Source organism: Myxine glutinosa, chromosome 1 (assembly GCF_964187855.1).
Source record: "Myxine glutinosa chromosome 1, kmMyxGlut1.1, whole genome shotgun sequence".
Taxonomy (NCBI): domain Eukaryota; kingdom Metazoa; phylum Chordata; class Myxini; order Myxiniformes; family Myxinidae; genus Myxine; species Myxine glutinosa.
In genome coordinates, this window is record NC_136261.1 from 284,667,862 (window position 1) to 284,689,524 (window position 21,663).

A 21,663-nucleotide genomic window follows, 5' to 3' on the forward strand; every position below is an offset into this window, starting at 1 on the left:
GGCTCAAGAGTTTATGTTTTGTATCCTACTGATACGCCGGATCTGGATTCGGAACAACCAAAATCTAATCGGCTTGTTCTCGTCACCAAACCAACTCATCCATCAAGTTTAGTCATAACTCGTCCATAACTTTTTCAAATATCATGTTATACATCGCTTTTCACCCGATCTCTCAATGGTGAAGAATCACTTGGGAAATAAATAATTCTCGTATTCGGATCTTCACCAAAATCGAATCGATTCTTCCTTGTCACATACCAAACCTGTCCACCAAGTTTCGTCCAAATCCGACACAACTTTTTGAGATACCACGCCGTATATCGTTTTTTCCCCCTAATCTCTCAATGGTGAAGAATCACTTTCAAAAATTCTCGGATCCGCATCTAGATCTTCACCAAAATCTAATAATTTCATCCTTGTTGCATACCCAACCTCTCCACCAAATCTCGTCCGAATCTGTCTTTAACATTTTGATATATTCTGCTCACAGACAAAGAAACAGACATCCGTGAAAATATAACCTCCGTCCACTTTCAGTGGCAGAGGTAATGACAAAGGTAGGAATGAGGGATGTTGTTGCTAACAAGCAAGTGAGTAAAATACCACCTTTAGAGGCCATTTTTCCCCGCAAAGCGGGGGTTGGCCTTTTTCGGGAACCGTGGTTGTTGTTGTTTTTCGGTCCCCTTTTTGAAGCAATGTTTTACGGCCGGATGCCCTTCCTGACGCCAACCATTTTTGCCGCCTTTAACGACAACCAGGGAATTACCAGTGAACTGGTACTCAATTAGCCGACCTCGGAAGGATGACAGGCTGAGTCAACCCCCCTGGCGTTAATTCAGCGATCGACCGGGATTCGAACCCAGGATCCTAGGATCCTAAGCCGGCACCCTAGCCGCTAGCCCAAGTGAGTGATGAACAATAATCAGTTAATTAAAGAGGGGACAAACGCAAACGATGTTGAGTGACGATCACAAAGAGGTATTGGTGGATGGATGGAGCGTTGAGAGCATAAATGACCATGGATGGAATGAAATATGTCATGAGATTGCAATGAGCTGCCATTTGGAAGAACTGGAGGATAGAATGATTGTGCAGGAACAAGGCAGCAATTATGCAAGACGGTGGTAGTGGTTTTGATAAAGTGGAGATGAACAAAACAACATGGCTTTTGGAAGATGACAATTTTTTACTATAAAAGGATGTCAAGCTTACTGGGTAAAAGTTGGAAGCAAAAGTGTCAACCAATGACAACAACACTATTACTCAACATAGAAATGCTTTGTGCACTACGAGATTGAGGTAATGGGCCAGCAGAGTAGTTACAAGGCCATTTGGAGGCAATGGACAAATCAACAAAGCATTTAGAATTTATAGCCGGGATCCCATCATGAGCCGTGTGCTCACATGGGAATGCCAAACTGGCTAACTTTCAAAAATGAAATACCTGGTGGGTCGTTTCTCTCAACTTGGTAAGGTTGTCCAAGCGTTTCATATCTTCCAACAAGTCGTCGGGCCGACAATCTTTGTCCTCACTAAATAAATTCTGAATAAAAAGACAATGCAGATGCACAAAAATGTCAGGAAAGAAAACTAATGTAAATGTGCTTTAAAACACCAAAACTCTACCGTAGGGCTTCAGCACTATATTTTATCATTGAAACTGCGGCACTAGTTGGTATTTTTGTATTGTTGCTAACATTGATAAATTAGCAGTACAAAACATTCCAAGATACCTTGATGTCACAAAAAAGGGATACACAGTATTTTACAAGCAGGTGGAGTAATTCGAAAACACCTAGAAGTATGTTCAAGTTGATTGAGGAACATTGATATATTACATATACAAGGTTTTAGGACATCTACCTATTACCTAGCTGAGAGCACTTTCCTACCTAAGTAGTACAGAAATATACAAACATGGCCATTCCATTAACTTCTCATTCAATCATGACTCTAAAATCTGTTAATCAAACATGCAACGAGAATGGCACTCAGTAGAGTGCAAACCTCCGCCAAGCTGAACAGTTTACGTTTTGAAGGCCACTGATAGGCCGGATCTGCATCCGAACCTTCACCAAAATCAAATCGGCTTGCTGTTGCAACCTGCGCAACTCATCCACCAAGTTTAAACATAAATTTCAGGTCAAATTTGAACCGCCTTTTCTCTGTAGTCATATTCCAGTGCTGTATGACCGATGTTGCAGAATTTCACAGGTACAACAATGTAGCCACACAATAGGAGAAAACAAATGCATGTTTGCACTGCATGGGCTGAATGGGCATGCCAAATGTGCTCCTTCGATTCGAGAACCAGCTGCATATAGCACTGGGCTAAAGATTCCCACAAATAGATAATGCATTCACTCACCCCATCATGCAAGTCCATGTTGTCCTTTGCGTCTAGTAATGAAACGCTCTCAGGTTTGGTTGATTGATTTGCCTCCAAGTTGGATGAGAACCGAAAAGGTGAAAATGCAACAGAACTCGACTTGTCGACTTCCTGAAAAAAACATGAAAATAGCATTTACACAAAGCAAAAAATAATTGTACACCGCTCCTTTCGTATGCCATCTCCAGGCGCTGCATGACGTCATCACCGAGCACCGAAGGGGGCCCGGCAATGACGCGCGCTGAAAGAGAGTACTCAGTTTTCACTCCGGTTTCTTTCTTTCTTGTTTTTGTCCGGGCGATATCTCAGCCATCGTTTGAGCTAGAAAGCTGAAATTTCGGCACAATAGTGAGTAAGTACTTTGGCAAAAACGGAATAAAAAAAAAAAATCAATTAATCGATTAATTATTTAATTATTTTAACCATTAATTAAGTACTTATTTATTTCCTTTCTCTTCTGGGCATTATCTCAGGCACCTTTTGAGTTTGGAAGCTCATATTTGGACATGACAATAACCAAGTGATTTGGCTGTAAAGGCTATTTTGATTTATTGATTAATCAATTAATTTTTTAATTATTCGAATAATTACTTAATTAATTCTTTTTAAGTTACAGATTCAGATGAAACGGTGGTGGTTTAGGTAGAGTCCCTGTATATAGAGAGTTGTGTCAACTCAAATTTGGACGCCATTTTGTGTCTAAGTGTGTCGGATTAGATATACATGTACATTCGCGATATGGGGTGATATATTCTAAACCTGCTTAAAAAAATTTTACTACACATATTTAGTCTTATTATTACATACAGGTGATATTTGTTTTGTCAAAAACTCAGCTATTGCCGTGAAAAAGAGCTGGTGGTGATATTAAAAGTGGTATGGCAATGCATATTACAAGCCAACACTGCATATAAGAGCTAACATTATAAGTAAGACAAACCAATGCTGTCGTTCTCTGAATTTTAATAACTTTTAGAAAGGAGTGTGGGCATATCCAATATTTTTTAAATTTAATTAATAATTAATTTTATTTAATTAATATCCAAATTTAATTTAATTAATAATTAAAAATTAATTATTAAATTAATAATTAAATTATTATTAATAATTTTAATGAGCTGTCATGTACTAGTACTTCCACAACAGAAAATCACATGGACAATCTTCCGGAAGATGGCCAGACAAATCGCTAGCTCTATCGACCACATGTATATTGATATCAAACAGGGATAACAGCTTTTGAAAGTTGAGCCAGTTTTAAATGTGGGTACACAAATACACCTGTTTTACTGCATTAATCACCTAGAAATATTGTATGTTTTTGGAACGATAGCTGTCACCAGGTTAAATATATAGGGATTGTCCAATGTGCAAAATCTTCCATCACTACAATTTGGCCATAAATCCCGGGGTGGGAAATATTTGAGCAAATATGCCACAAGACGCACGAGCACTGTACAAAGCAAACAATAACTCGTCAAATTTTGGACGTATGGATGGCTGCACAACCCGCAAAAAAATTGAGCACGTCCCCCCCTAAAATTGCTTTTATGATTGCCGATTAGGCTAAAGATTTTAAACCAAAAAAATAACTTGCCTCGGAATAAGTTTTGAATGGACGGACAGACAACTGAAAACAAAACGGACCATGGGTTTCCCACCCCTATAAAATCAAAATTAATTCCCTCTGAAAAAGTACAGTGACATTGCCCGCAGACTACCCAACCGCAGACCAGGCAATGTCACTGTACCGGGACATTTCATCAATCAATGACAATATGCGGTCCGCTAGGACTACCCGAAAAAAATTGAGCAGGGTTCTTCCCACGGAAATGCATTTTTGGTCAGCTCCTTGAAGATTATAAACAAACACAAATCACTTCCCTTTAAAAGGGTTTTCAACGGACAGACAACCAAAAAAAAACCGAGCAGATAGAATTGCTTTTGAACATCGATCATCAAGCGGCGTGGGCCTACCTGGCAGAGTCTCGAGGAGTCGATCGCTTTTCAGCTCTTTCGTCTGACGTTCGCTTCCCAAATTTGTCTTCTGACTTTATCACTTGGAAATCTATACATCTTATATTTCCCAGATTGGTTTGAACAACCAAAAGCAGAACAACCAGTCATTTTGTTTGGCAATAAACAACATTCCCGTACCAAGCTGACGTTCACGCACGGTGAAGTTAGACACAAAATGGCGCCACGAAATCACGTGACCAGAAATCTCGGGTCAGCGCATGGCGCAACTCTCTTTATACAGGGACTCTAGGTTTAGGTATGCTATTAGCCAATTGATTAATAATTTAATTATTTTACCGTTATTATTTATTTATTTTCATTATTCATCACAATCTTTTCTTTCTCATCTGGGCAATATCTCAGGCACCTTTATTTTCTTTTGTATACAAGATCGAGGCTGGTGTAAGAGCTAACATCAATCACAAAAAACAACAACAAACAGACACACAAGACATACAAAAAAAGGGAGCAGGAGACAAGATGGGGAGAGAGAGGAAAGCACACAAGTACAACAGCAGAGAACAGGGACAACGGAAGATCTGTGGGAGGGAGGAGGCTTGAGGGGAGGAGGCAGGGGAAGGTGGGGGTGGGGGGGGGGGTGGGAAAGTATAAAACACATGGACACTGCTGGAACTTCCAGGAAAGAAAAAGTCGGTATTTCAAGAAAAAAAAATTAAAAAGTGGATTTGGGGTGAATTAACGGGGGTCGATAGGTTTTGGATGGGGGAAAGAGATCAAGGTTTTGGATGGGGGAAGATAAGAGATGGTGGTGAACAGCTGTTTTAAAGACCTGGAGGGAGGAGTGGGATTGAAGAGAGTGAGGGAGTTTGTTCCAGAGGCGGGAGAAAAGAGGAATGAAGAAGTGAAGGTGAGCAGAGAGTCTTGATTTTGGCAGTTTCACCAGAAGAGGGTTGCTGGCAGATCTTGTGCGACCAGTAGGAATATTTTGGGGACAGAGCACAGAGAGAGAGCTGGGGGAGCAAGGCCGGAGAGGAGTCGGTAGAAGACAGAAAGACCACCTACCTACCTCTCTGAAAGGCCCTCAGAGTTAGCTTCATCACGGGAGATTCCAATGATTCTGAAAGCTTTGGTTTCAACAGTGTGAAGCCGAGCTAGGTGTGAGGCAGGAGCACCAGCCCAGAGGGGAGAGCAGTATTCCATTGAGCTGCGGATGAAAGCCTTGTATGTGGTGAGGAGCTCAGGTGTGCCAAGGAAGGACCTTGCACGACGAGGCTGCCCAGTCGGCGACTGGCTTTGGAGGCCAGCTTGGAAATGTGGTTTTCCCAGGAAAGATCATGGCAGATAGTGAGACCCAAAAGATTGAGTGACAGAACTTCTTGGAGAGGATTGTTCAGAAAGTAGATGGGAGGGTTGTCTGGTCGGTCTTCTTGGAGAGGATTTCTTGGAGAGGATTGTTTTGAGCTAGGATGCTGATATTTGGACACGACAATGACCAATTGATTTGGCTATGAAGGGTATTTTCTATTTATTGATTAATCAATTAATCGATTCATTATAATGAATTTATACAGGGATGTACGCAGGATAATGTACGCAGGATCGTAATTTATACAGGGTAATCGGGATCGTAATAAAGAATTTATACAGGGATGTACGCAGGATAATGTACATAACAATGTACGCAGGATCCTAGGATCCCAAGCCGGCACCCTAACCGCTAATGTCTCAATAAATAATTATTTATCAAGTGGTATCAATATAAATTCTCCAATGTAATATATCTGGAGTCATGCCCGTCTCCACAGCAATTCCCGTTTATGCGCAAAGTCTTCCACCTTCCCAACTATGATGACTCTGACAGCCAATATATCACGTGCTACTTCAAGCCACACTCAAGCCTATGAATTCCCAACCCATATCCCTCCGCTATTCTTGATCATGCACAACATTCTCCGACCGTTGCTGCACTTCTTCAGCTCCCCTTTGCTCCTGAATTCAATCCATCTTGAAAGTGTCAGTTTCTCCAAGTGTCTTCATGGAACTGCAAAGGTGTGGTCGTAGTTCAATTGGACATATTGGCTTGGCCTGCAGTCCATCATCTCCTCACTGGACATAGATAGTGTCCAAGAGTAATTTCTCAACACCTGCACCCACCTCTGATCATTTCACACCTCGAGTTATCCCACCCACTGTCCCGTCCCTGGTATAACAATGTATGTAGTGAGCAATGGCCAGAAAGCAGCTTCTCTTTCCTCCTGGAAAAGCAACCCGACTGAGAACAGATGGTCTCCATAAAACTCACGACCATTGTGTTTTTGTCAGATGTGCCACGCTTCACATCAGGCCAAGTTGAGGTCTGAACTCACTGGTGTCTCAATGAATGAATGAATGATCGTTTTAAGGCCATTTTCCCCACTAGAGCGGGGGTTAGCCTTGCGGGCCCCATGACAATCACGGTTCCCTGTTTGAGGCAATGTTTTTATGGCCGGATGCCCTTCCTGACGCCAACCCTTGGTCGCCTCTTACGATGCGCAGGGATACGGTGTACCTATTCTAAACCCGGGTACACACCGGGATCATTAATCCCAGCAAGCTGGTACTCAATTTGCCGACCTCAGAAGGATGACAGGCTGGGTCAACCCCCCTGGCGTTAATTCAGCGATCGACCGGGATTCGAACGCAGGATCCTAGGATCCCAAGCCGGCACCCTAACCGCTAAGCCAACACCAGGCTTGTCTCACAAGCCACAAAATAATTGATGGCAGTTCAGTTAGTCAAATCTGTCTCTGAAACATGCTCACCTGCTCTTTCAATCTTGAGGAACAGGGTCACAATAAGCCTGGCGATTGCTTATCGGTTAAGGTGGCTGGCTTGAGATATTGGGGTCTTGAGTTTGAGCCCCTGCCAGCCGTTGAATTAACACCAGGTGGGTTGACTCAGCCCATCAACTACCCTCTCTCATAATGATAATGCTGTGGTGAATCCATGCATTCTTGTCTTCCTGTATGCTATATACTCCACTGCATGTTCACATTTTGTCCTCTGTTGTTCGAGCCTCGACATCTGAATTTTTAAAGGTGGGAGAATATGAATCGCCAATTACAGCATATATTTATATTTAACTTGCATTGGTAACGAACCTGCAACTGCTGCAAAATGCTGTCCAATGGACACGCGAAACTCACGTCCCCCGTGTTGCTTGTCCCACTATCCATCACGTTAAACAGCTGATTCCGCTCCGTACTCATCACTGTAGAAAAATAAATAAATAAAAATCGCATACACTGACGCCGCTCGAAGTTGCAGTGATCACGTGACCGTTGTGGCCAATTAGCGCCCAGCATTAACTTCGATTTTGGCATCTTGACGTTGAACTGTTTAATTTAAGTTTTGTTATCGTTTGTCAGTTCAAGTACAATTCCGTAGATCCATTTATAATTGCTAATGTACAAAATTGATAATCTAATAACTTGTGGTTATAGCACACGTAGCAAACAGCGCGTTGAACAATACATCGCTCAAACTGCTCCTATTCATAGTTTTGCGGAATGAGATTATTAAGCGATATTAATGAATAAATGTTCAACTAAGATCATTCACACTATGCAAGTTTATTATATTACTTGTAGTGTTGAAATAGGCAGATTTAATCCTTCCGAGGACGTTAAAGTGAATACTAGCTGACTGGTAATACTATAGCGGCACTGCAACCAAGGGATGTCCGTTTTGAGGGATAAACCCGACTTGGTCTGGTGTTGGTGTGACGCAGTCATGATGCGCCGAATGTCCTCCTGCTGCGTCTCGGTTCGCTATGTCCCTCGTGTGGATTACTTTGGTTGCTTTCTAAAAAATTTTTTTAAGTTTCACGTTGATAATGTTATCTTGGGTCTTTAAAAAAAAAAATATCAGTCTCTGATCAAAGGTATTCTCACTTGCTGTTTGATTTGTACTTTTTGTATTAGTTGTCCAAAGAAAATGCAATAGGACTAGAAAGACTCAGGAAGATTGCACAATGAGTAATTCGGACAAACCTCCTCAATTTGTACCTTGTATGAGAAAGATCATGCAATACTGAGAGTTCACTCCATGACGTGAGATGCCAAGACCCATCACAAGCCCTCCATAATTTTTACCCTCGCCAGAGAAGAGGGTATTGCATTTGAGTCCGTTTGTTAATTGGCAAAAAATAAATATATATTTTTGCAAGTATGTTGCTCACTCCGGTTTGTGCGTGTGTGTTTGTTTGTGTGTTTGTTTGTTTGTCTGTGTGTTTGTCTGTCCGCTCACTTATACTTGCCAACAGCACACGATTTTAAACCGATCTTCACGAAACTTTACCGAATAGTAGAGTTCGTGGTCTGACAAAATCCTATATATTTTTGGGGTCAAAAGGTCAAAAGGTCAACACAGGCCAAAGGTCAACCACTTTTTTAAAATTTCATAAATCCTCCATTTTCATCCGATCGACTTGAAATTTGAATAGGGTATACATATCGGCAAACTGAATTCAACAATCAACTATTTTTGAGATCAGCATAGGCTAAAAGGTCAACATAGGCCAAAGGTGAACAACCATTTCAAATTTCTAAAATCCTCAATTTTCATCCGATTGACATGAAATTTGAATAGGATTTACATATCGGCAAACTGAATTTAACCACCAACTATTTTTGAGATCAACATAGGCCAAAAGGTCAACATAGGCCAAAGGTCAACCACTTTTTTTCAAATTTCTAAAATCCTCAATTTTCATCTGATTGACTAGAAATTTGAATAGGATATGCATGTCGGCGAAATGAATTCAACCACCAACTATTGTTGAGATCAGCGTGGGCCAAAAGGTCAACGTAGGCCAAAGGTGAACCACTTTTTTTAATTACTAAAATCCTCAATTTTCATCCGATTGACTTGAAATTTGAAGAGGATTTACATATCGGCTAGCTGAATTCAACCACCAACTATTTTTGAGATCAGCATCGGCCAAAAGGTCAGCGCAGGCCAAAGGTCAACCACTTTTTTTGAATTTCTAAAATCCTCACTTTTCATCCGATTCACTTGAAATTTGAATGGGATTTACATATCAGCAAACTGAATTCAACCACCAACTATTTTTGAGATCAAAATAGGCCAAAACGTCAACATAGGCCAAAGGTCAACCACTTTTCTCAAATTTCTAAAATCCTCAATTTTCATCCGATTGACTTGAAATTTGAATAGGATTGACATGTCGGTTTACTGAATTCAACCACCAATTGTTTTCGTAGGCCAAAAGGTCAGCGCAGACCAAAGGTCACCTACTTTTTTTGAATTTCTAAAATCCTCACTTTTCATCCGATTCACTTAAAATTTGAATGGGATTTACATATCAGCAAACTGAATTCAACCACTAACTATTTTTGAGATCAACATAGGCCAAAAGTTCAACATAGCCCCAAGGTCAACCGCTTTTTTAAAATTTCTAAAAGCCTCAATTTTCATCCGATTGACTTGAAATTTGAATAGGATTTTCATATCAGCTAACTGAATTCAACCACCAACTATTTTTGAGGTTAAAAGGATGCTCCACTGAGTGCCATTCCACTTTGTTCTGTTTTGCCAAGTGTCGCTCTTTGAGTGATTTTTCATTTGTTACTTGCCGGAAAAGATTACGGCAAGTATGTTGATCGGTTGGTTTGTCTGTCTGTTTGTCTGTGCGCAGCACTACGTCTACACCGTTGCACGTAGAATCGCCAAACTTTTCACACATATTTGTCTTGCCCTGGAATAGACTGTGCCCAATTTTTAACTCTCTTGGCCCAAGGCCTCCATTATGACGTCATAATTTGATAATTCGACAAGTACAAAACTTCATCCAATCAAGATGCAATTTCTTGAGCGACATGACCGCATAAACTGGTGGAGAAAAAAATAAATAATGACGACATCATCGGTCACGTGATTCGGCCGCCATCTTGGAAAAACGGGGAAAAAATTGCACCTCTATATCTCCGGAAGTGCTGAATAGAAAAAATTGAGACATGGCTCATTGTAAAGAACTCTCCATGAGGAATAAAATATGTTCACGAGATGTCATTGGTGCCTCCATTATGGTCATAATTCGACAAGTACAAAACTTCATCCGATCAAGATGCAATTTCTTGAGCGCCATGTCAGCATAAACTGGTGGAGGAAAAAAAAACTATGACTATGGGGGAGGGGGAGGGGGAGGGGCTTGGAAGAGATGTGTATTTTGATTGCTTCCTTTGTAGTGCTAATGATTGTGCATTATTTTGTGTTGTAGGATGAGTGGAGATATAGTTCAATAAAACCTCATTTCTTGCAAGAGGTCTGAGTATTGATTTTACAACAGATAGAGCTAGAGACACACTCTACACACACACTCTACTGTCTAGAGACACACTCCCGGTGTGTACCCTGGTTAGAATAGGTACACCGTATCCCTGCATGTCGTAAGAGACGACTAAGAGGGTTGGCGTCAGGAAGGGCATCCGGCCATAAAAACATTGCCTCAAAAAGAGAACCATGACAATTACAACTACATATGGGTAGGGTACAGCACGAAGTGGAGATCAGTTTCTGAGGTTTGGGACATGGAATGTAGGGACAATGACAGGGAGATCAGGAGAAGTGGTGGAAGTATTGGTCAGAAGAAGAGTGGACATATGTTGTGTGCAAGAGACGAGATGGAAGGGAAGTGGTGTGAGAATGGTGAAGGGTAGGCAGGGACAGAAATACAAGTTTGTGTGGCAAGGGTGCCCGGAGGGCGTGAATGGTGTTGGTGTCATGTTTTCTGAGGAGTTTGTAGACAGTGTGGTGAGTGTGACTAGAGTGAGTGATAGGTTGAAGATGATGAAAATGATGATTGGAAAGCTCTTGGTGAACGTCATCTCGGGATATGTTCCGCAGGTTGGTCGGAGTGATGAAGAGAAGGGCAAGTTCTGGTGTGCGATAGAGAAGCTGATGGAAAACGTGAAAGATGAGGAAGTTGTTGTGGTAGGAGGAGACCTAAATGGACATGAGGGAAGGAGTATGGACGGTTTTGAGGGAGTTCATGGGGGTTGCGGATATGGTGTGAGAAATGGAGAAGGTGAAAGGATTTTGGAGTTTGCTGATGGAGCTGATTTGTTGATTTGTAATACTCTTCTATAAAGGGGATAATAAGCTTGTTACATACACGTCAGGTGGGTCGACGACAACCGTTGACTACCTGATGGTGCGTAGGTGAGATAGGGGGCACCTCCGGGACACAAAGGTGATCCCAGGGGAGGAGGCTGTTTCACAGCACCACTTGGTTGTCTGCGCCATAAGGGTGAAAGGTGCGAGGAGAGCTCGGCGGGTGAAGTACCAACCGAGAATGAAGGTGTGGAGGTTGAAAGAGGTGACAGTGAGGGAGGCATTAAAAGAGAGACTGAGTCAGGTAGAGTATGATGTGGTTGAGCTTGAACGTGGTTGGATGTCAATGAAAGATAGTCTGTTGGGAGCCGTTGGTGAGGTATGTGGATGGACAAAAGGACCACCGAGGCACTCGGAAACATGGTGGTGGGATGATGAGGTTGGAAAGAGGATTGACGAGAAGAGGAAGAAGTTCAAGGAGTGGCAGAAGGCGAAGGGTACGGGAGCAGAAAAAGCAGAGCATGAAAGTTATACGGCAGCCAAGAAGGCTACAAAGAAAGAGGTAGCAAAGGCGCAGGAGGCATGTAGGAAAATGTTCGGAGAATGCTTGGATTCGGAAGAGGGTCAGAGAGCGGTATTCACGATTGCAAAGCAGATAGCGAAAGAGAGGTGTGATGTGATGGGGGTGAGTTGCTTGAAGGATGTAATGTGTGACAAATCGTTGTGGACCCAGATGGAATTAAAGGAAGATGGAAAAGATATATGGAAATGCTGTTGAATACAGAGAATGAATGGGATGGCAACATAGAGAGTAACCCAGTTTTAGGACCGGCAGAGAAGATAACTGAGAAGGAAGTTGAGGAAGCGATAAAAGCAATGAAGAGTAGAAAAGCGGGAGGGCCAACGGGAGTTGTAGGAGATATGTTGAAGGAGCAGGAAGTTGGGTGTGAAGAGAATGACAGAGATCTGTAATCTGGTGGTGAAAGAAGGCCGCATTCCAGTGGATTGGGAACTGAGTACCCTCGTCCCTCTATACAAGGGGAAAGGTGACCCTCTGGAGTGTGGCTCGTACCGAGCGATAAAGATATTGGAGCATGGAATGAAGGTATTGGAAAGGGCGTTGGAGAGGAGGATAAGGAAGAAGGTGAAGATCGATGAAATGCAGTTTGGATTTATGCCAGGAAGAGGAACGACAGACGCGCTCTTTATTGTGAGGCAGTTGCAGGAGAAGTACATGGAGAAGAGGAAGAAGTTGTTTCTTGGGTTTGTTGATTTGGAGAAAGCATTCGATCGGGTTCCACGCAAAGTATTGACATGGGCATTGAGGAAGTTAGGAGTGGAGGAATGGTTGATCAGAGTAGTGATGGCAATGTACAAAAGAGCGTGCACAGCTGTAAGGACGAAGGACGCGAACAGTGGTGAGTTTGAGGTGAAGGTGGGAGTGCATCAGGGGTCGGTACTAAGTCCACTACTATTTGAAGCTGTGATGGAGGTGCTGGCTCAGAACGTAAAGGAGGGTTTACCGTGGGAGTTGTTGTATGCAGATGATCTGGTGTTGATTGCCGAAAGTATGGATGGACTGAAGGAAAAGATGAACAAGTGGAAGGAATGTATGGAGACAAAGGTCTGAAGGTGAATATAGGAAAGACAAAGGTGATGTCAAGTGGTAAAGCATGTGGTGAGGTGGAAAGAACTGGGAAGTGGCCCTGTGCTGTGTGTAGGAAGGGTGTCGGAGTGAACTCCATTCAATGTACAATGTGCGCTGAGTGGGTTCATCAAAAATGTAGTGGTCTGAGAGGGTCATTAACCAGTGTGGCAGCTACATTCAAATGTAAGGTGTGTACAGAGGGAGCTGCAGATGGAGGAAATGTTGAGTTGGATCTTGGAGATGGCGTGAAGCTGGAAGGTGTGAAAACATTTTGCTACCTCGGAGACATGCTGAATGGAGAAGGTGGATCAGACTCGGCAACGGTTGCTGGAGTGAGATGTGCATGGAAGAAGTTTCGGGAACTGAGTGGCGTGCTGATGAGGAGGGGAGTGTCGTTGAAGTTGAAGGGAAAGGTGTATGCTGCATGTGTGAGAAGTGTTATGATTTATGGGAGCGAGACATGGGTCATGAATGTAGAGCAGCAACGAAGGCTGGAAAGGGTGGAAATGCGAATGGTTCGGTGGATGTGCGGAGTATCGTTGAGAGAGAGGAAGACAAATGATGAATTGCGAAAGATGATGGGAATAGAGGCTGTGATTGATGCTGTGAAGAGGAACAGGTTGAGATCGTTTGGTCATGTGTTGAGGAAGGATGAAAGTGACTGGTTGAGAAGAGTGATGGAAATGAATATGGCAGGAAGTAGAGGACGGGGAAGACCGAGATAGACTTGGCTAAAGATGGTGGAAGAAGAAATGCGGGCAAGGGGGTTAACAAGGAGAGATGCAGAAAATAGGGCAAAATGGAGAAGATTGTCATGGGGACCGCAAGGCTAACCCCCGCTCTAGCAGGGAAAATGGCCTTAAAATGCATGTTGTTGTTGTTGTTGTTGTTGTTGACATTGTGGGGTATTATGTGTAGATCAGTGAGAAAAAAAATCTCAATTTAATCGATTTTACATTCATGCTGTAACACACAAAATGTAAAAAATTGAAGGGGTGTGAATACTTTCTGTATGCACTGTAGATATCAAGTGAATCAGATGAAAATTGAAAATTTGTGACTTTGAACTTTTGACATATTGACCTCAAAAACAATAGCCTTCCAGATGGCTAGTTTTCGTGAAGATCTGAGTAAAATACGACCTGTCGGCGATTGACATACCAACAGGCAGACAGACAGACAGAATAACAAATCAGACCAACCAATACACTTGAAAATCTTCGATTTCGCAATTAATAAAATGTGTTGGGGTTCAATTGCTCCAATTTCTCAAATTCCCCCGTGAATGTCATTGTGGAGGCAGTAACCAATCTAGACTTGTACAATCTATCTACAGAGGTTGTGTGGCTGTAGCTGTGTCACCAATATTCACTCTTTGATTGGTCGTGGCCCTGACCTATTGGGATGCGTTTTCCCTTCACTTGTCGATTGGTTGCAGCACTGACCAATTGGGTGTGACCATGTTTCCCAGCATCGTTATTCGTGCCAATTGTCCTTGTGCCTATCCACGTCGGCAAATCACACACTTTGCTCACTTCGTGTTACCTCGCCTCCCACAGCGGTGATTACGGTGTGGAGTCTTTATCACACGTCTTCCTCACTTCGTGTTACCTCGCCTCCCACAGCGGTGATTACGGTGTGGAGTCTTTATCACACGTCTTCCTCACCTCACCTCTCAAAGCAATGATTACAATATTGACGATTACAGTGCGGCGTTTTTATCACATGCTTTTATCTCCTCGTGTTACTGCGCCTCTCACAGTGATTAGCAATATTGATGATTACAGTGTGATGTCTTTATCATGCGGTTTCCTCACCTCTCACAACGGTGATTATGGACCGGCATCTTTATCGCACACTTTCCTCACCTTGAGTTACTTCACCTCTCACAGCAGTGATTACAGTGCAATATTGGTGATTATGGTCCGGCATCTTTATCGCACACTTTCCTCACCTTGAGTTACCTCACCTCTCACAGCAGTGATTACAATATTGGAGATTATGGTGCGGCATCTTTATCACACGCTTGCCTCACCTCTTGTTATCTCACCTCATGTTACCAGTTACCTCACCTCTCACAACGGTGATTACAATATTGGTGATAATGGTCCGCCATCTTTATCTTCACCTCGTGACTCATCCTGGTGATTAATCTATTGATCACGGTGCTATCTGACAATTTTACGCTTCTTTGACCCCACCTCACCCTCTCCGACATGAAGCGGCCATTCGTATCACCATGAAATAAAATTTCTTTCAAAAATGAAAGCAATTATAAAGTGCATTCCTCAGCCTGCAGCAGGACACTGCCCACTGTAGGTGGGTCGACATGGCCGACACGGGGGTGACCGCTACTATTGCTAAACATTTTGAATGTGGCTGCAATGTCTTTTCTGATAAAAACTTTAACACTATTCAACTGGATAACCCTATTTGATGAAATTGTATTTTCCTTCTTGTGTTTCCAATTGTCTAATGCAAAGTCACCTTTTGCAATCACAGATTTATATTCATTCATGTTAAATTCATTGGAAATAAGGATGAATTCAGATGGAAGAAACCTTCGATCAAAGCGAATCATGGATCCGGGGAGAGATTTCCACAGAGCCTTCCCCTGGATTGCCAGCCAGAATGATTATTTGGATTTTCACAAGCTAATTTAATAACACTAATCTTGGTAGCACTGTTTGTGATCTCATTGCTTCATCAGGCCAAAACATATTGTTGTGTTCCTGGGGATTAAAATACTCCAAGGTAACGGGTAGCCGATCGAGCTTAACACTCCGAGGCATTCAATACAACTATTGCGGAGTTAATACGCACAGGGGGATGAGGCAGCGAAGGGTAGCGAAGCTCTTACCTGCAAAGACCCCACTGCACATCTTCGACCCTGGTAATCAACTCAACCCGACATGGAATTAAAATGTACAATAAAAAAGTTTATTAAAATTAATGCCAGCAAACAAGAAAATGCACGATAAAACTAAGATTCCTCATAGAGGGATCCTCCATACAGACTCGTATACAGACAAGGGAATGATAAAGAAATAAAATAATGTTCTTTGTATTTGTATTGGCCGGCACTCAGCTCTGGCCTTAGAGGCTTTTAGGAGTTTGATGGTCGTATCCGCGGTATAACCCTGCGCGGGAAGCACACAAGTATCGCCCGTAGCCAGCCGCCGGCGTGAGACAAGCAGACAGGAGTCTCCTTTTGTTTGCTCGCTATCTCCTCCGTCTCCGAAGAGCACCACCGTCAACCAACACCCCCTCCTCCGATGTTGCAAAGGTTTCCCGAGCTCCACAAGTTCTTCTCACGAGCACACCCGAGACAAAGCGTGACCACCCACGACCAAAGCCAGGACCAAAAACACACACAGACAGAGACAGAGAGAGAGAGAGAGAGAGAGAGAGAGAGAGAGAGAGAGAGAGAGAGAGAGGGAGGGAGAGATAGAGAGAGAACATGTCGAGACACAGTTCTTTTGTTCCGCGGGCTCTTACGTCATCCGATGACGTCCGTGCACGCTCCTATCAGTGAGTTCCACCTCATCGCTCTATGGTCGTCCTGACCAATGGTTTTTCGGGGCGTGGTCTTGTCGGTGGTATCAGCGGTAGTTGAATGTCCTAGTTCCGGGTACTTTTATTTCGTGTTTATTTTAGGTGTGGGGTGCATGGCAAGTGTGGTGTGTCATAAGGAACAGAGGAAAAGGTCAAAGAGGCAATTCACATACAGGAGATTTACCATTAACCCCTACCTAATTGGCATAACCCCACCCCTCATCATGGGGACAAAGATATTCCAACCCGACATCCGGTCTAACGGATCCCTACATAGGTACAGTCACTTGAAAAATTAAGTACACCCCATGTAAAGTTTTGACTTTTTCAACATACAGCTATTTGATCTTCATTTCAACAATATTGATAGATAAAGGTGATATAATATAACAAATATCATGAAACATTTACATTTTGTAGTCCATTGTATCATTTAAATAAACATAAATGCAAATTTCGCATGTGGAAAAAGTAAGTACACCCCTACATTTATCACTACTTCAAATACCTAAAATTAGAATCAGGTGCACCAGCTCAGGTGCAAATGATTAGAACATCGTTGGAGAGGATCTTGGAGGAACCTGTCTTATTTAAATCTCAGACATTTCGTTTGGTTTGCTCTTTGTTGTTGAAGTGTGTGGCGTCACCATGCCTAGATCAAAAGAGCTCTCTGAGGCCTTCAGAAAGAAGGTTGTAGATGCCTACGAGTCTGGGAAGGGATTTAAAAAGATCTCCAAACAATTTGAAATCAATCATTCGACTGCCCGGAAGATCATCTACAAGTGGAGAAGATTCCAAACAACTGCCAACTTGTTCAGGCCAGGCCGCCCCAGCAAGTTCAGCCTGAGAGCAGATCGCAAGATGCTGAAAGAAGTCTCGAAGAACCCCAGAATGTCATCACGGGACCTACAGGTAGCTCTTGCCACTGTTGATGTCAAAGTGCATGAATCTACCATGAGAAAGAGGCTGCACAAATTTGATCTACATGGGAAGTGTGCCAGGGGGAAACCTTTGCTGTCCTGAAAGAACATCAGGGCAAGACTAAAGTTTGCCAATGACCACCTAGGCAAAGACCAGCACTTCTGGAACAATGTGCTCTGGACAGATGAGTCAAAGGTGGAGCTATTTGGCCACAGTACTAGAAGACATGTTTGGCGAAAACCAAAGACAGCATTTGACCACAAGAACCTGATATCAACTGTAAAGCATGGTGGTGGAAATATTATGATTTGGGGCAGCATTGCTGCATCAGGGCCTGGGCAGCTCACCATCATAGAATCCACTATGAATTCTTCATTGTACCAGAGGGTGCTTGAGGATAATGTGAGGCCATCTGTCAGAGAGTTGAAGCTCAACCAAGGGTGGACCTTGCAACATGACAATGACCCTAAACATACCAGTAAATCCACCAAGGAATGGCTGAAAAAAAATAAATAGAGGGTTCTAGAATGGCTGAGTCAAAGCCCGGATCTAAATCCCATCGAGATGTTGTGGGGGGATTTGAAACGAGCTGTGCATGCAAGAAACCCCTCAAACGTCGCACAGCTGAAAGAATTCTGCATGGAGGAGTGGGCAAAAATTTCTCCCAGTCGATGTCAGAGACTGGTAGATAGTTATAAGAAATGCCTACTTGAGGTTGTTTCTGCCAAAGGGGGCAATACCCACCTATTAGAGCCAAGGGTGTACTTACTTTTTCCACATGCAAAATTTGCATTTATGTTCATTTAAATTATACAATGGACTACAAAATGTAAATGTTTCATGATATTTGTTATATTATATCACCTTAATCTATCAATATTGTTGAAATGAAGATGAAATAGCTGTATGTTGAAATATGTTGAAAAAGTCAAAACTTTACATGGGGTGTACTTACTTTTTCACGTGACTGTACATGGGGTTCTTTTTCATCGCGACATTCGGTGCACACTATCCTATACAATCCTACCTGGCCCTAAGGTAATCCATTGCCTACCCCCTATAAACGTAACAATATTTAGCCCCTCCCCATCCCCCCCCCCCCCCCAAGTCCCCTTGTTGCATCCTCAATTACATGACGTAATCTGTCCAGATCCCTCTCAGGTCATCTCATCGAGTCTGAGTAGTGGACGTTCATTTATTATTGAATTTCCGAGTTTTGATGTGATTGAATCGCCTTATACAGGGTGAATATTATAGTGTGGCGGGCAGGAGAGTGAGGGTATACTTTGGTTTTTCTTGGGAAAAGAAAAGTTTTTTCCAGTCTGATCGACATTGCATGTCCACAGTACGTTTATGTAGCAAATTAATCTTTACATGATGGAAATATGAGCACAAAAGGTGAATTTACATTCTCCGTGAGCAATTATTATTGGGCATAGAAATTCACCCGGAGAGTTATTTATATTCAGATTATTTTAGTTAGATTTCAGGTTGGTGTAAAAGTTATTTGGCCACTTTGCAGTGCCATTGCTGGCAAAAAGTACAACAGGTGTATATAAAAAGATAATCAGCAAATGGAAAATGAATGAATTTGTCCACAAGGGGGCATGAAATCACTTGGATACTGGCTTGCTGTCACTGCGACTCCATGAGACAGGAGAAGGTTCCTGAAGCTTTCCTATCCAAATGGGAATAATGCAGAAAAAATGTTGCATTGCAACGACATATGGCAGTGTCTTGATGAGGACATGTAAGTTCACCAACTGTATGTATCGCCATTAAGGTTGAGCGACAAGAGACATGTTAGTGAGGTACCTTATTAACAAAAATGCCAAGGACTGTTACACTGTGGACAAAAGCACAATTTTTTCACCAAAGCTTTGCTCATGTATAAGGATCAAAAAGTGGGTAAGCTCCAAAAAAATCTGATGACAGGAAGTGTATTTAATGACGTCATAATAGACTAAAGATATTAGCGCAAATTAATGAATAACATAAGGTTGTGATTTTGTGCCGAGATTTTGTGCATTTTGTGCCGAGAAAAGTACTGTGCCGAGATTTTGAGTCATTAATTTAATATTTCAAGAAACAGGTAATTGATATATAAGCCTTTTTAAGCTCACTATGTTGCAGTGATGTCATTACTCAAATGTGTAAAAAAATAAAAAAAATAAAACAAAACAAATGAAAATAAAACATAAGAATTAGGGGATAAATGCAAGGGTGCCCGGTCTCAAATGTGATTTAAGACCATGTTCAAACAATACATTCCCTGGAATATACGCGATCTTAGTCTAGCTATTCAAATTTAGAAATGCAAGAAACCAATAAAAGTATTTATGAATTTTCTATCAAATTACAGCATTGGAACGTATAATATTGGTTTGGATATTGTACTTTTTATGCTTATGTGGACTATTTCCTTTCAATTTCAGGTCATCATGGATTGGAGTGCTTGCATAATCTGCAAGAAAACTACACCGGAAAAACTATCTTGTCCACAGAAAGGATTTAAACGTAATGCCAGAGAAGTATACGCTGCATTCCTGGGAAATGTTGAGGAGTTCAGAAAAATAAATGCACTGCCAGTTGATGTAGAATATGTAACAGAAGGAACAGTAGAAACTTTTGTGAAAAATAATGCCTCATGGCATCGTTCTTGCCATCAGAAATTCAACAATTCCAAACTCAACAGACAAGTAATGAGGAAAAGAAAACATGAAGCCGAAGCTCTTGAGATGCGACGGTCAAAGCGGCAGTCGGTCTTTGATGCCAAGTGTGTGTGCATCTTCTGTGAAAAAACAGGCGACCAAAAATTACACAACTTCCAAACATTTGGCGCTGATCAGTCCCTCATAAAGATGGCAACTGATATGCAGGATGACCAACTCTTGTACAAAATAACAGGGGGTGACTTAATCGCCCTAGAAGCCAAGTACCACCTGAACTGTTTAACACGATACAGAAACAGACATCGGGCTCATCGCCGTGAAGGTGTTTCTTCCAACACGGAAAGAGAACGAGCAGATGCCAGAGCGTTTGTGGAGTTGGTGTCTTATGTTAAGTTTGCCGTTGAGGATGGGACATACCTGTTCAAGTTTTCAGATCTTCATGAGATGTATGAACGCCGTCTTCAAAATCTTGGGCATGATGTGTCAATTAACAAGAGCCGGTTGAAAAGCAGGCTTCTTGAGCACTTTGCCGACACCGGTGTGCAAGAACAGACAGATGGCAAGAACATTGTTCTTGTATTTCCAGAAGGCATACAACAAATGCTGAAAGATGCTCTGCATGAACATGACTATCAATCAGAAGCGCTACTTTTTGCAAAAGTAGCAAAAATATGCAGAGAAGATATGTTTGGAGAAACACATTTCAAGTTTTCTGGCAGTTTCCCCCCTAAGTGCCAGACAATGCTTCCCAGTCTTACACTCCTGTCATCAATGATCCTTTATGGACCAAACTTGAAGAGCGATGTTAATGACACACAGGCTTCTTAAACAATCGCCCAGTTGTTCCGCCACAATTCAAAGAAAAGGTGCACGAAACTGGCTACTCCCAAACGACAGTCTCCTGAGAGAGAACCTCCACTTCCAGTATACATTGGCTTGAATATCCACACATTGACAAGGAACAGAACACTCAGTGATCAACTGGCTAAACTAGGGTTGAGCATCTCATACAGCCGGGTTCTGCAACTGGAGAATAAATTGTCATCTGCAATGTGTGACCAATTCACTGCTGACCAAATTGTGTGCCCATCTATTCTCAGGAAAGGTCTCTTCACTGTTGGTGCACTGGATAACATCGACCATAATCCCTCTTCCACTACAGCCAAAGGATCGTTCCATGGAAGTGGTATAAGTGTCATCGAATTTCCTACACAAGATAATCTCGGACGTGTTCGGGTGGCAACTTGCTCTCTTCCTGCAAATCCAAATGAGAAACCTCACCTTCTAGATTCGTTAAGCATAATTCAATCAGTACATCTGAAAGCATCAAATACCAGTGTACCACAGGTCATCATGACACCTGTAAATGGGAGGCTTGAAGAAGC

At 42.3% G+C, this 21,663-nt stretch overlaps 1 protein-coding gene across 1 annotated transcript in view; it reads right to left on the bottom strand.

Moving 5' to 3' along the window:
• Window positions 1–7,731, bottom strand: part of LOC137419436 (uncharacterized) — a 31,059-nt gene extending 23,328 nt beyond the window's left edge. The window contains exons 1-3 of the mRNA XM_068105492.2: window positions 7,510–7,731; window positions 2,369–2,500; window positions 1,445–1,543 (exon numbers count right to left, since the gene is read on the bottom strand). Coding sequence (XP_067961593.2) covers window positions 1,445–1,543; window positions 2,369–2,500; window positions 7,510–7,731 — 453 coding nt within the window. The remainder of the gene's footprint in view (window positions 1–1,444; window positions 1,544–2,368; window positions 2,501–7,509) is intronic.
• Between the last annotated feature and the right edge of the window lie 13,932 nt (window positions 7,732–21,663).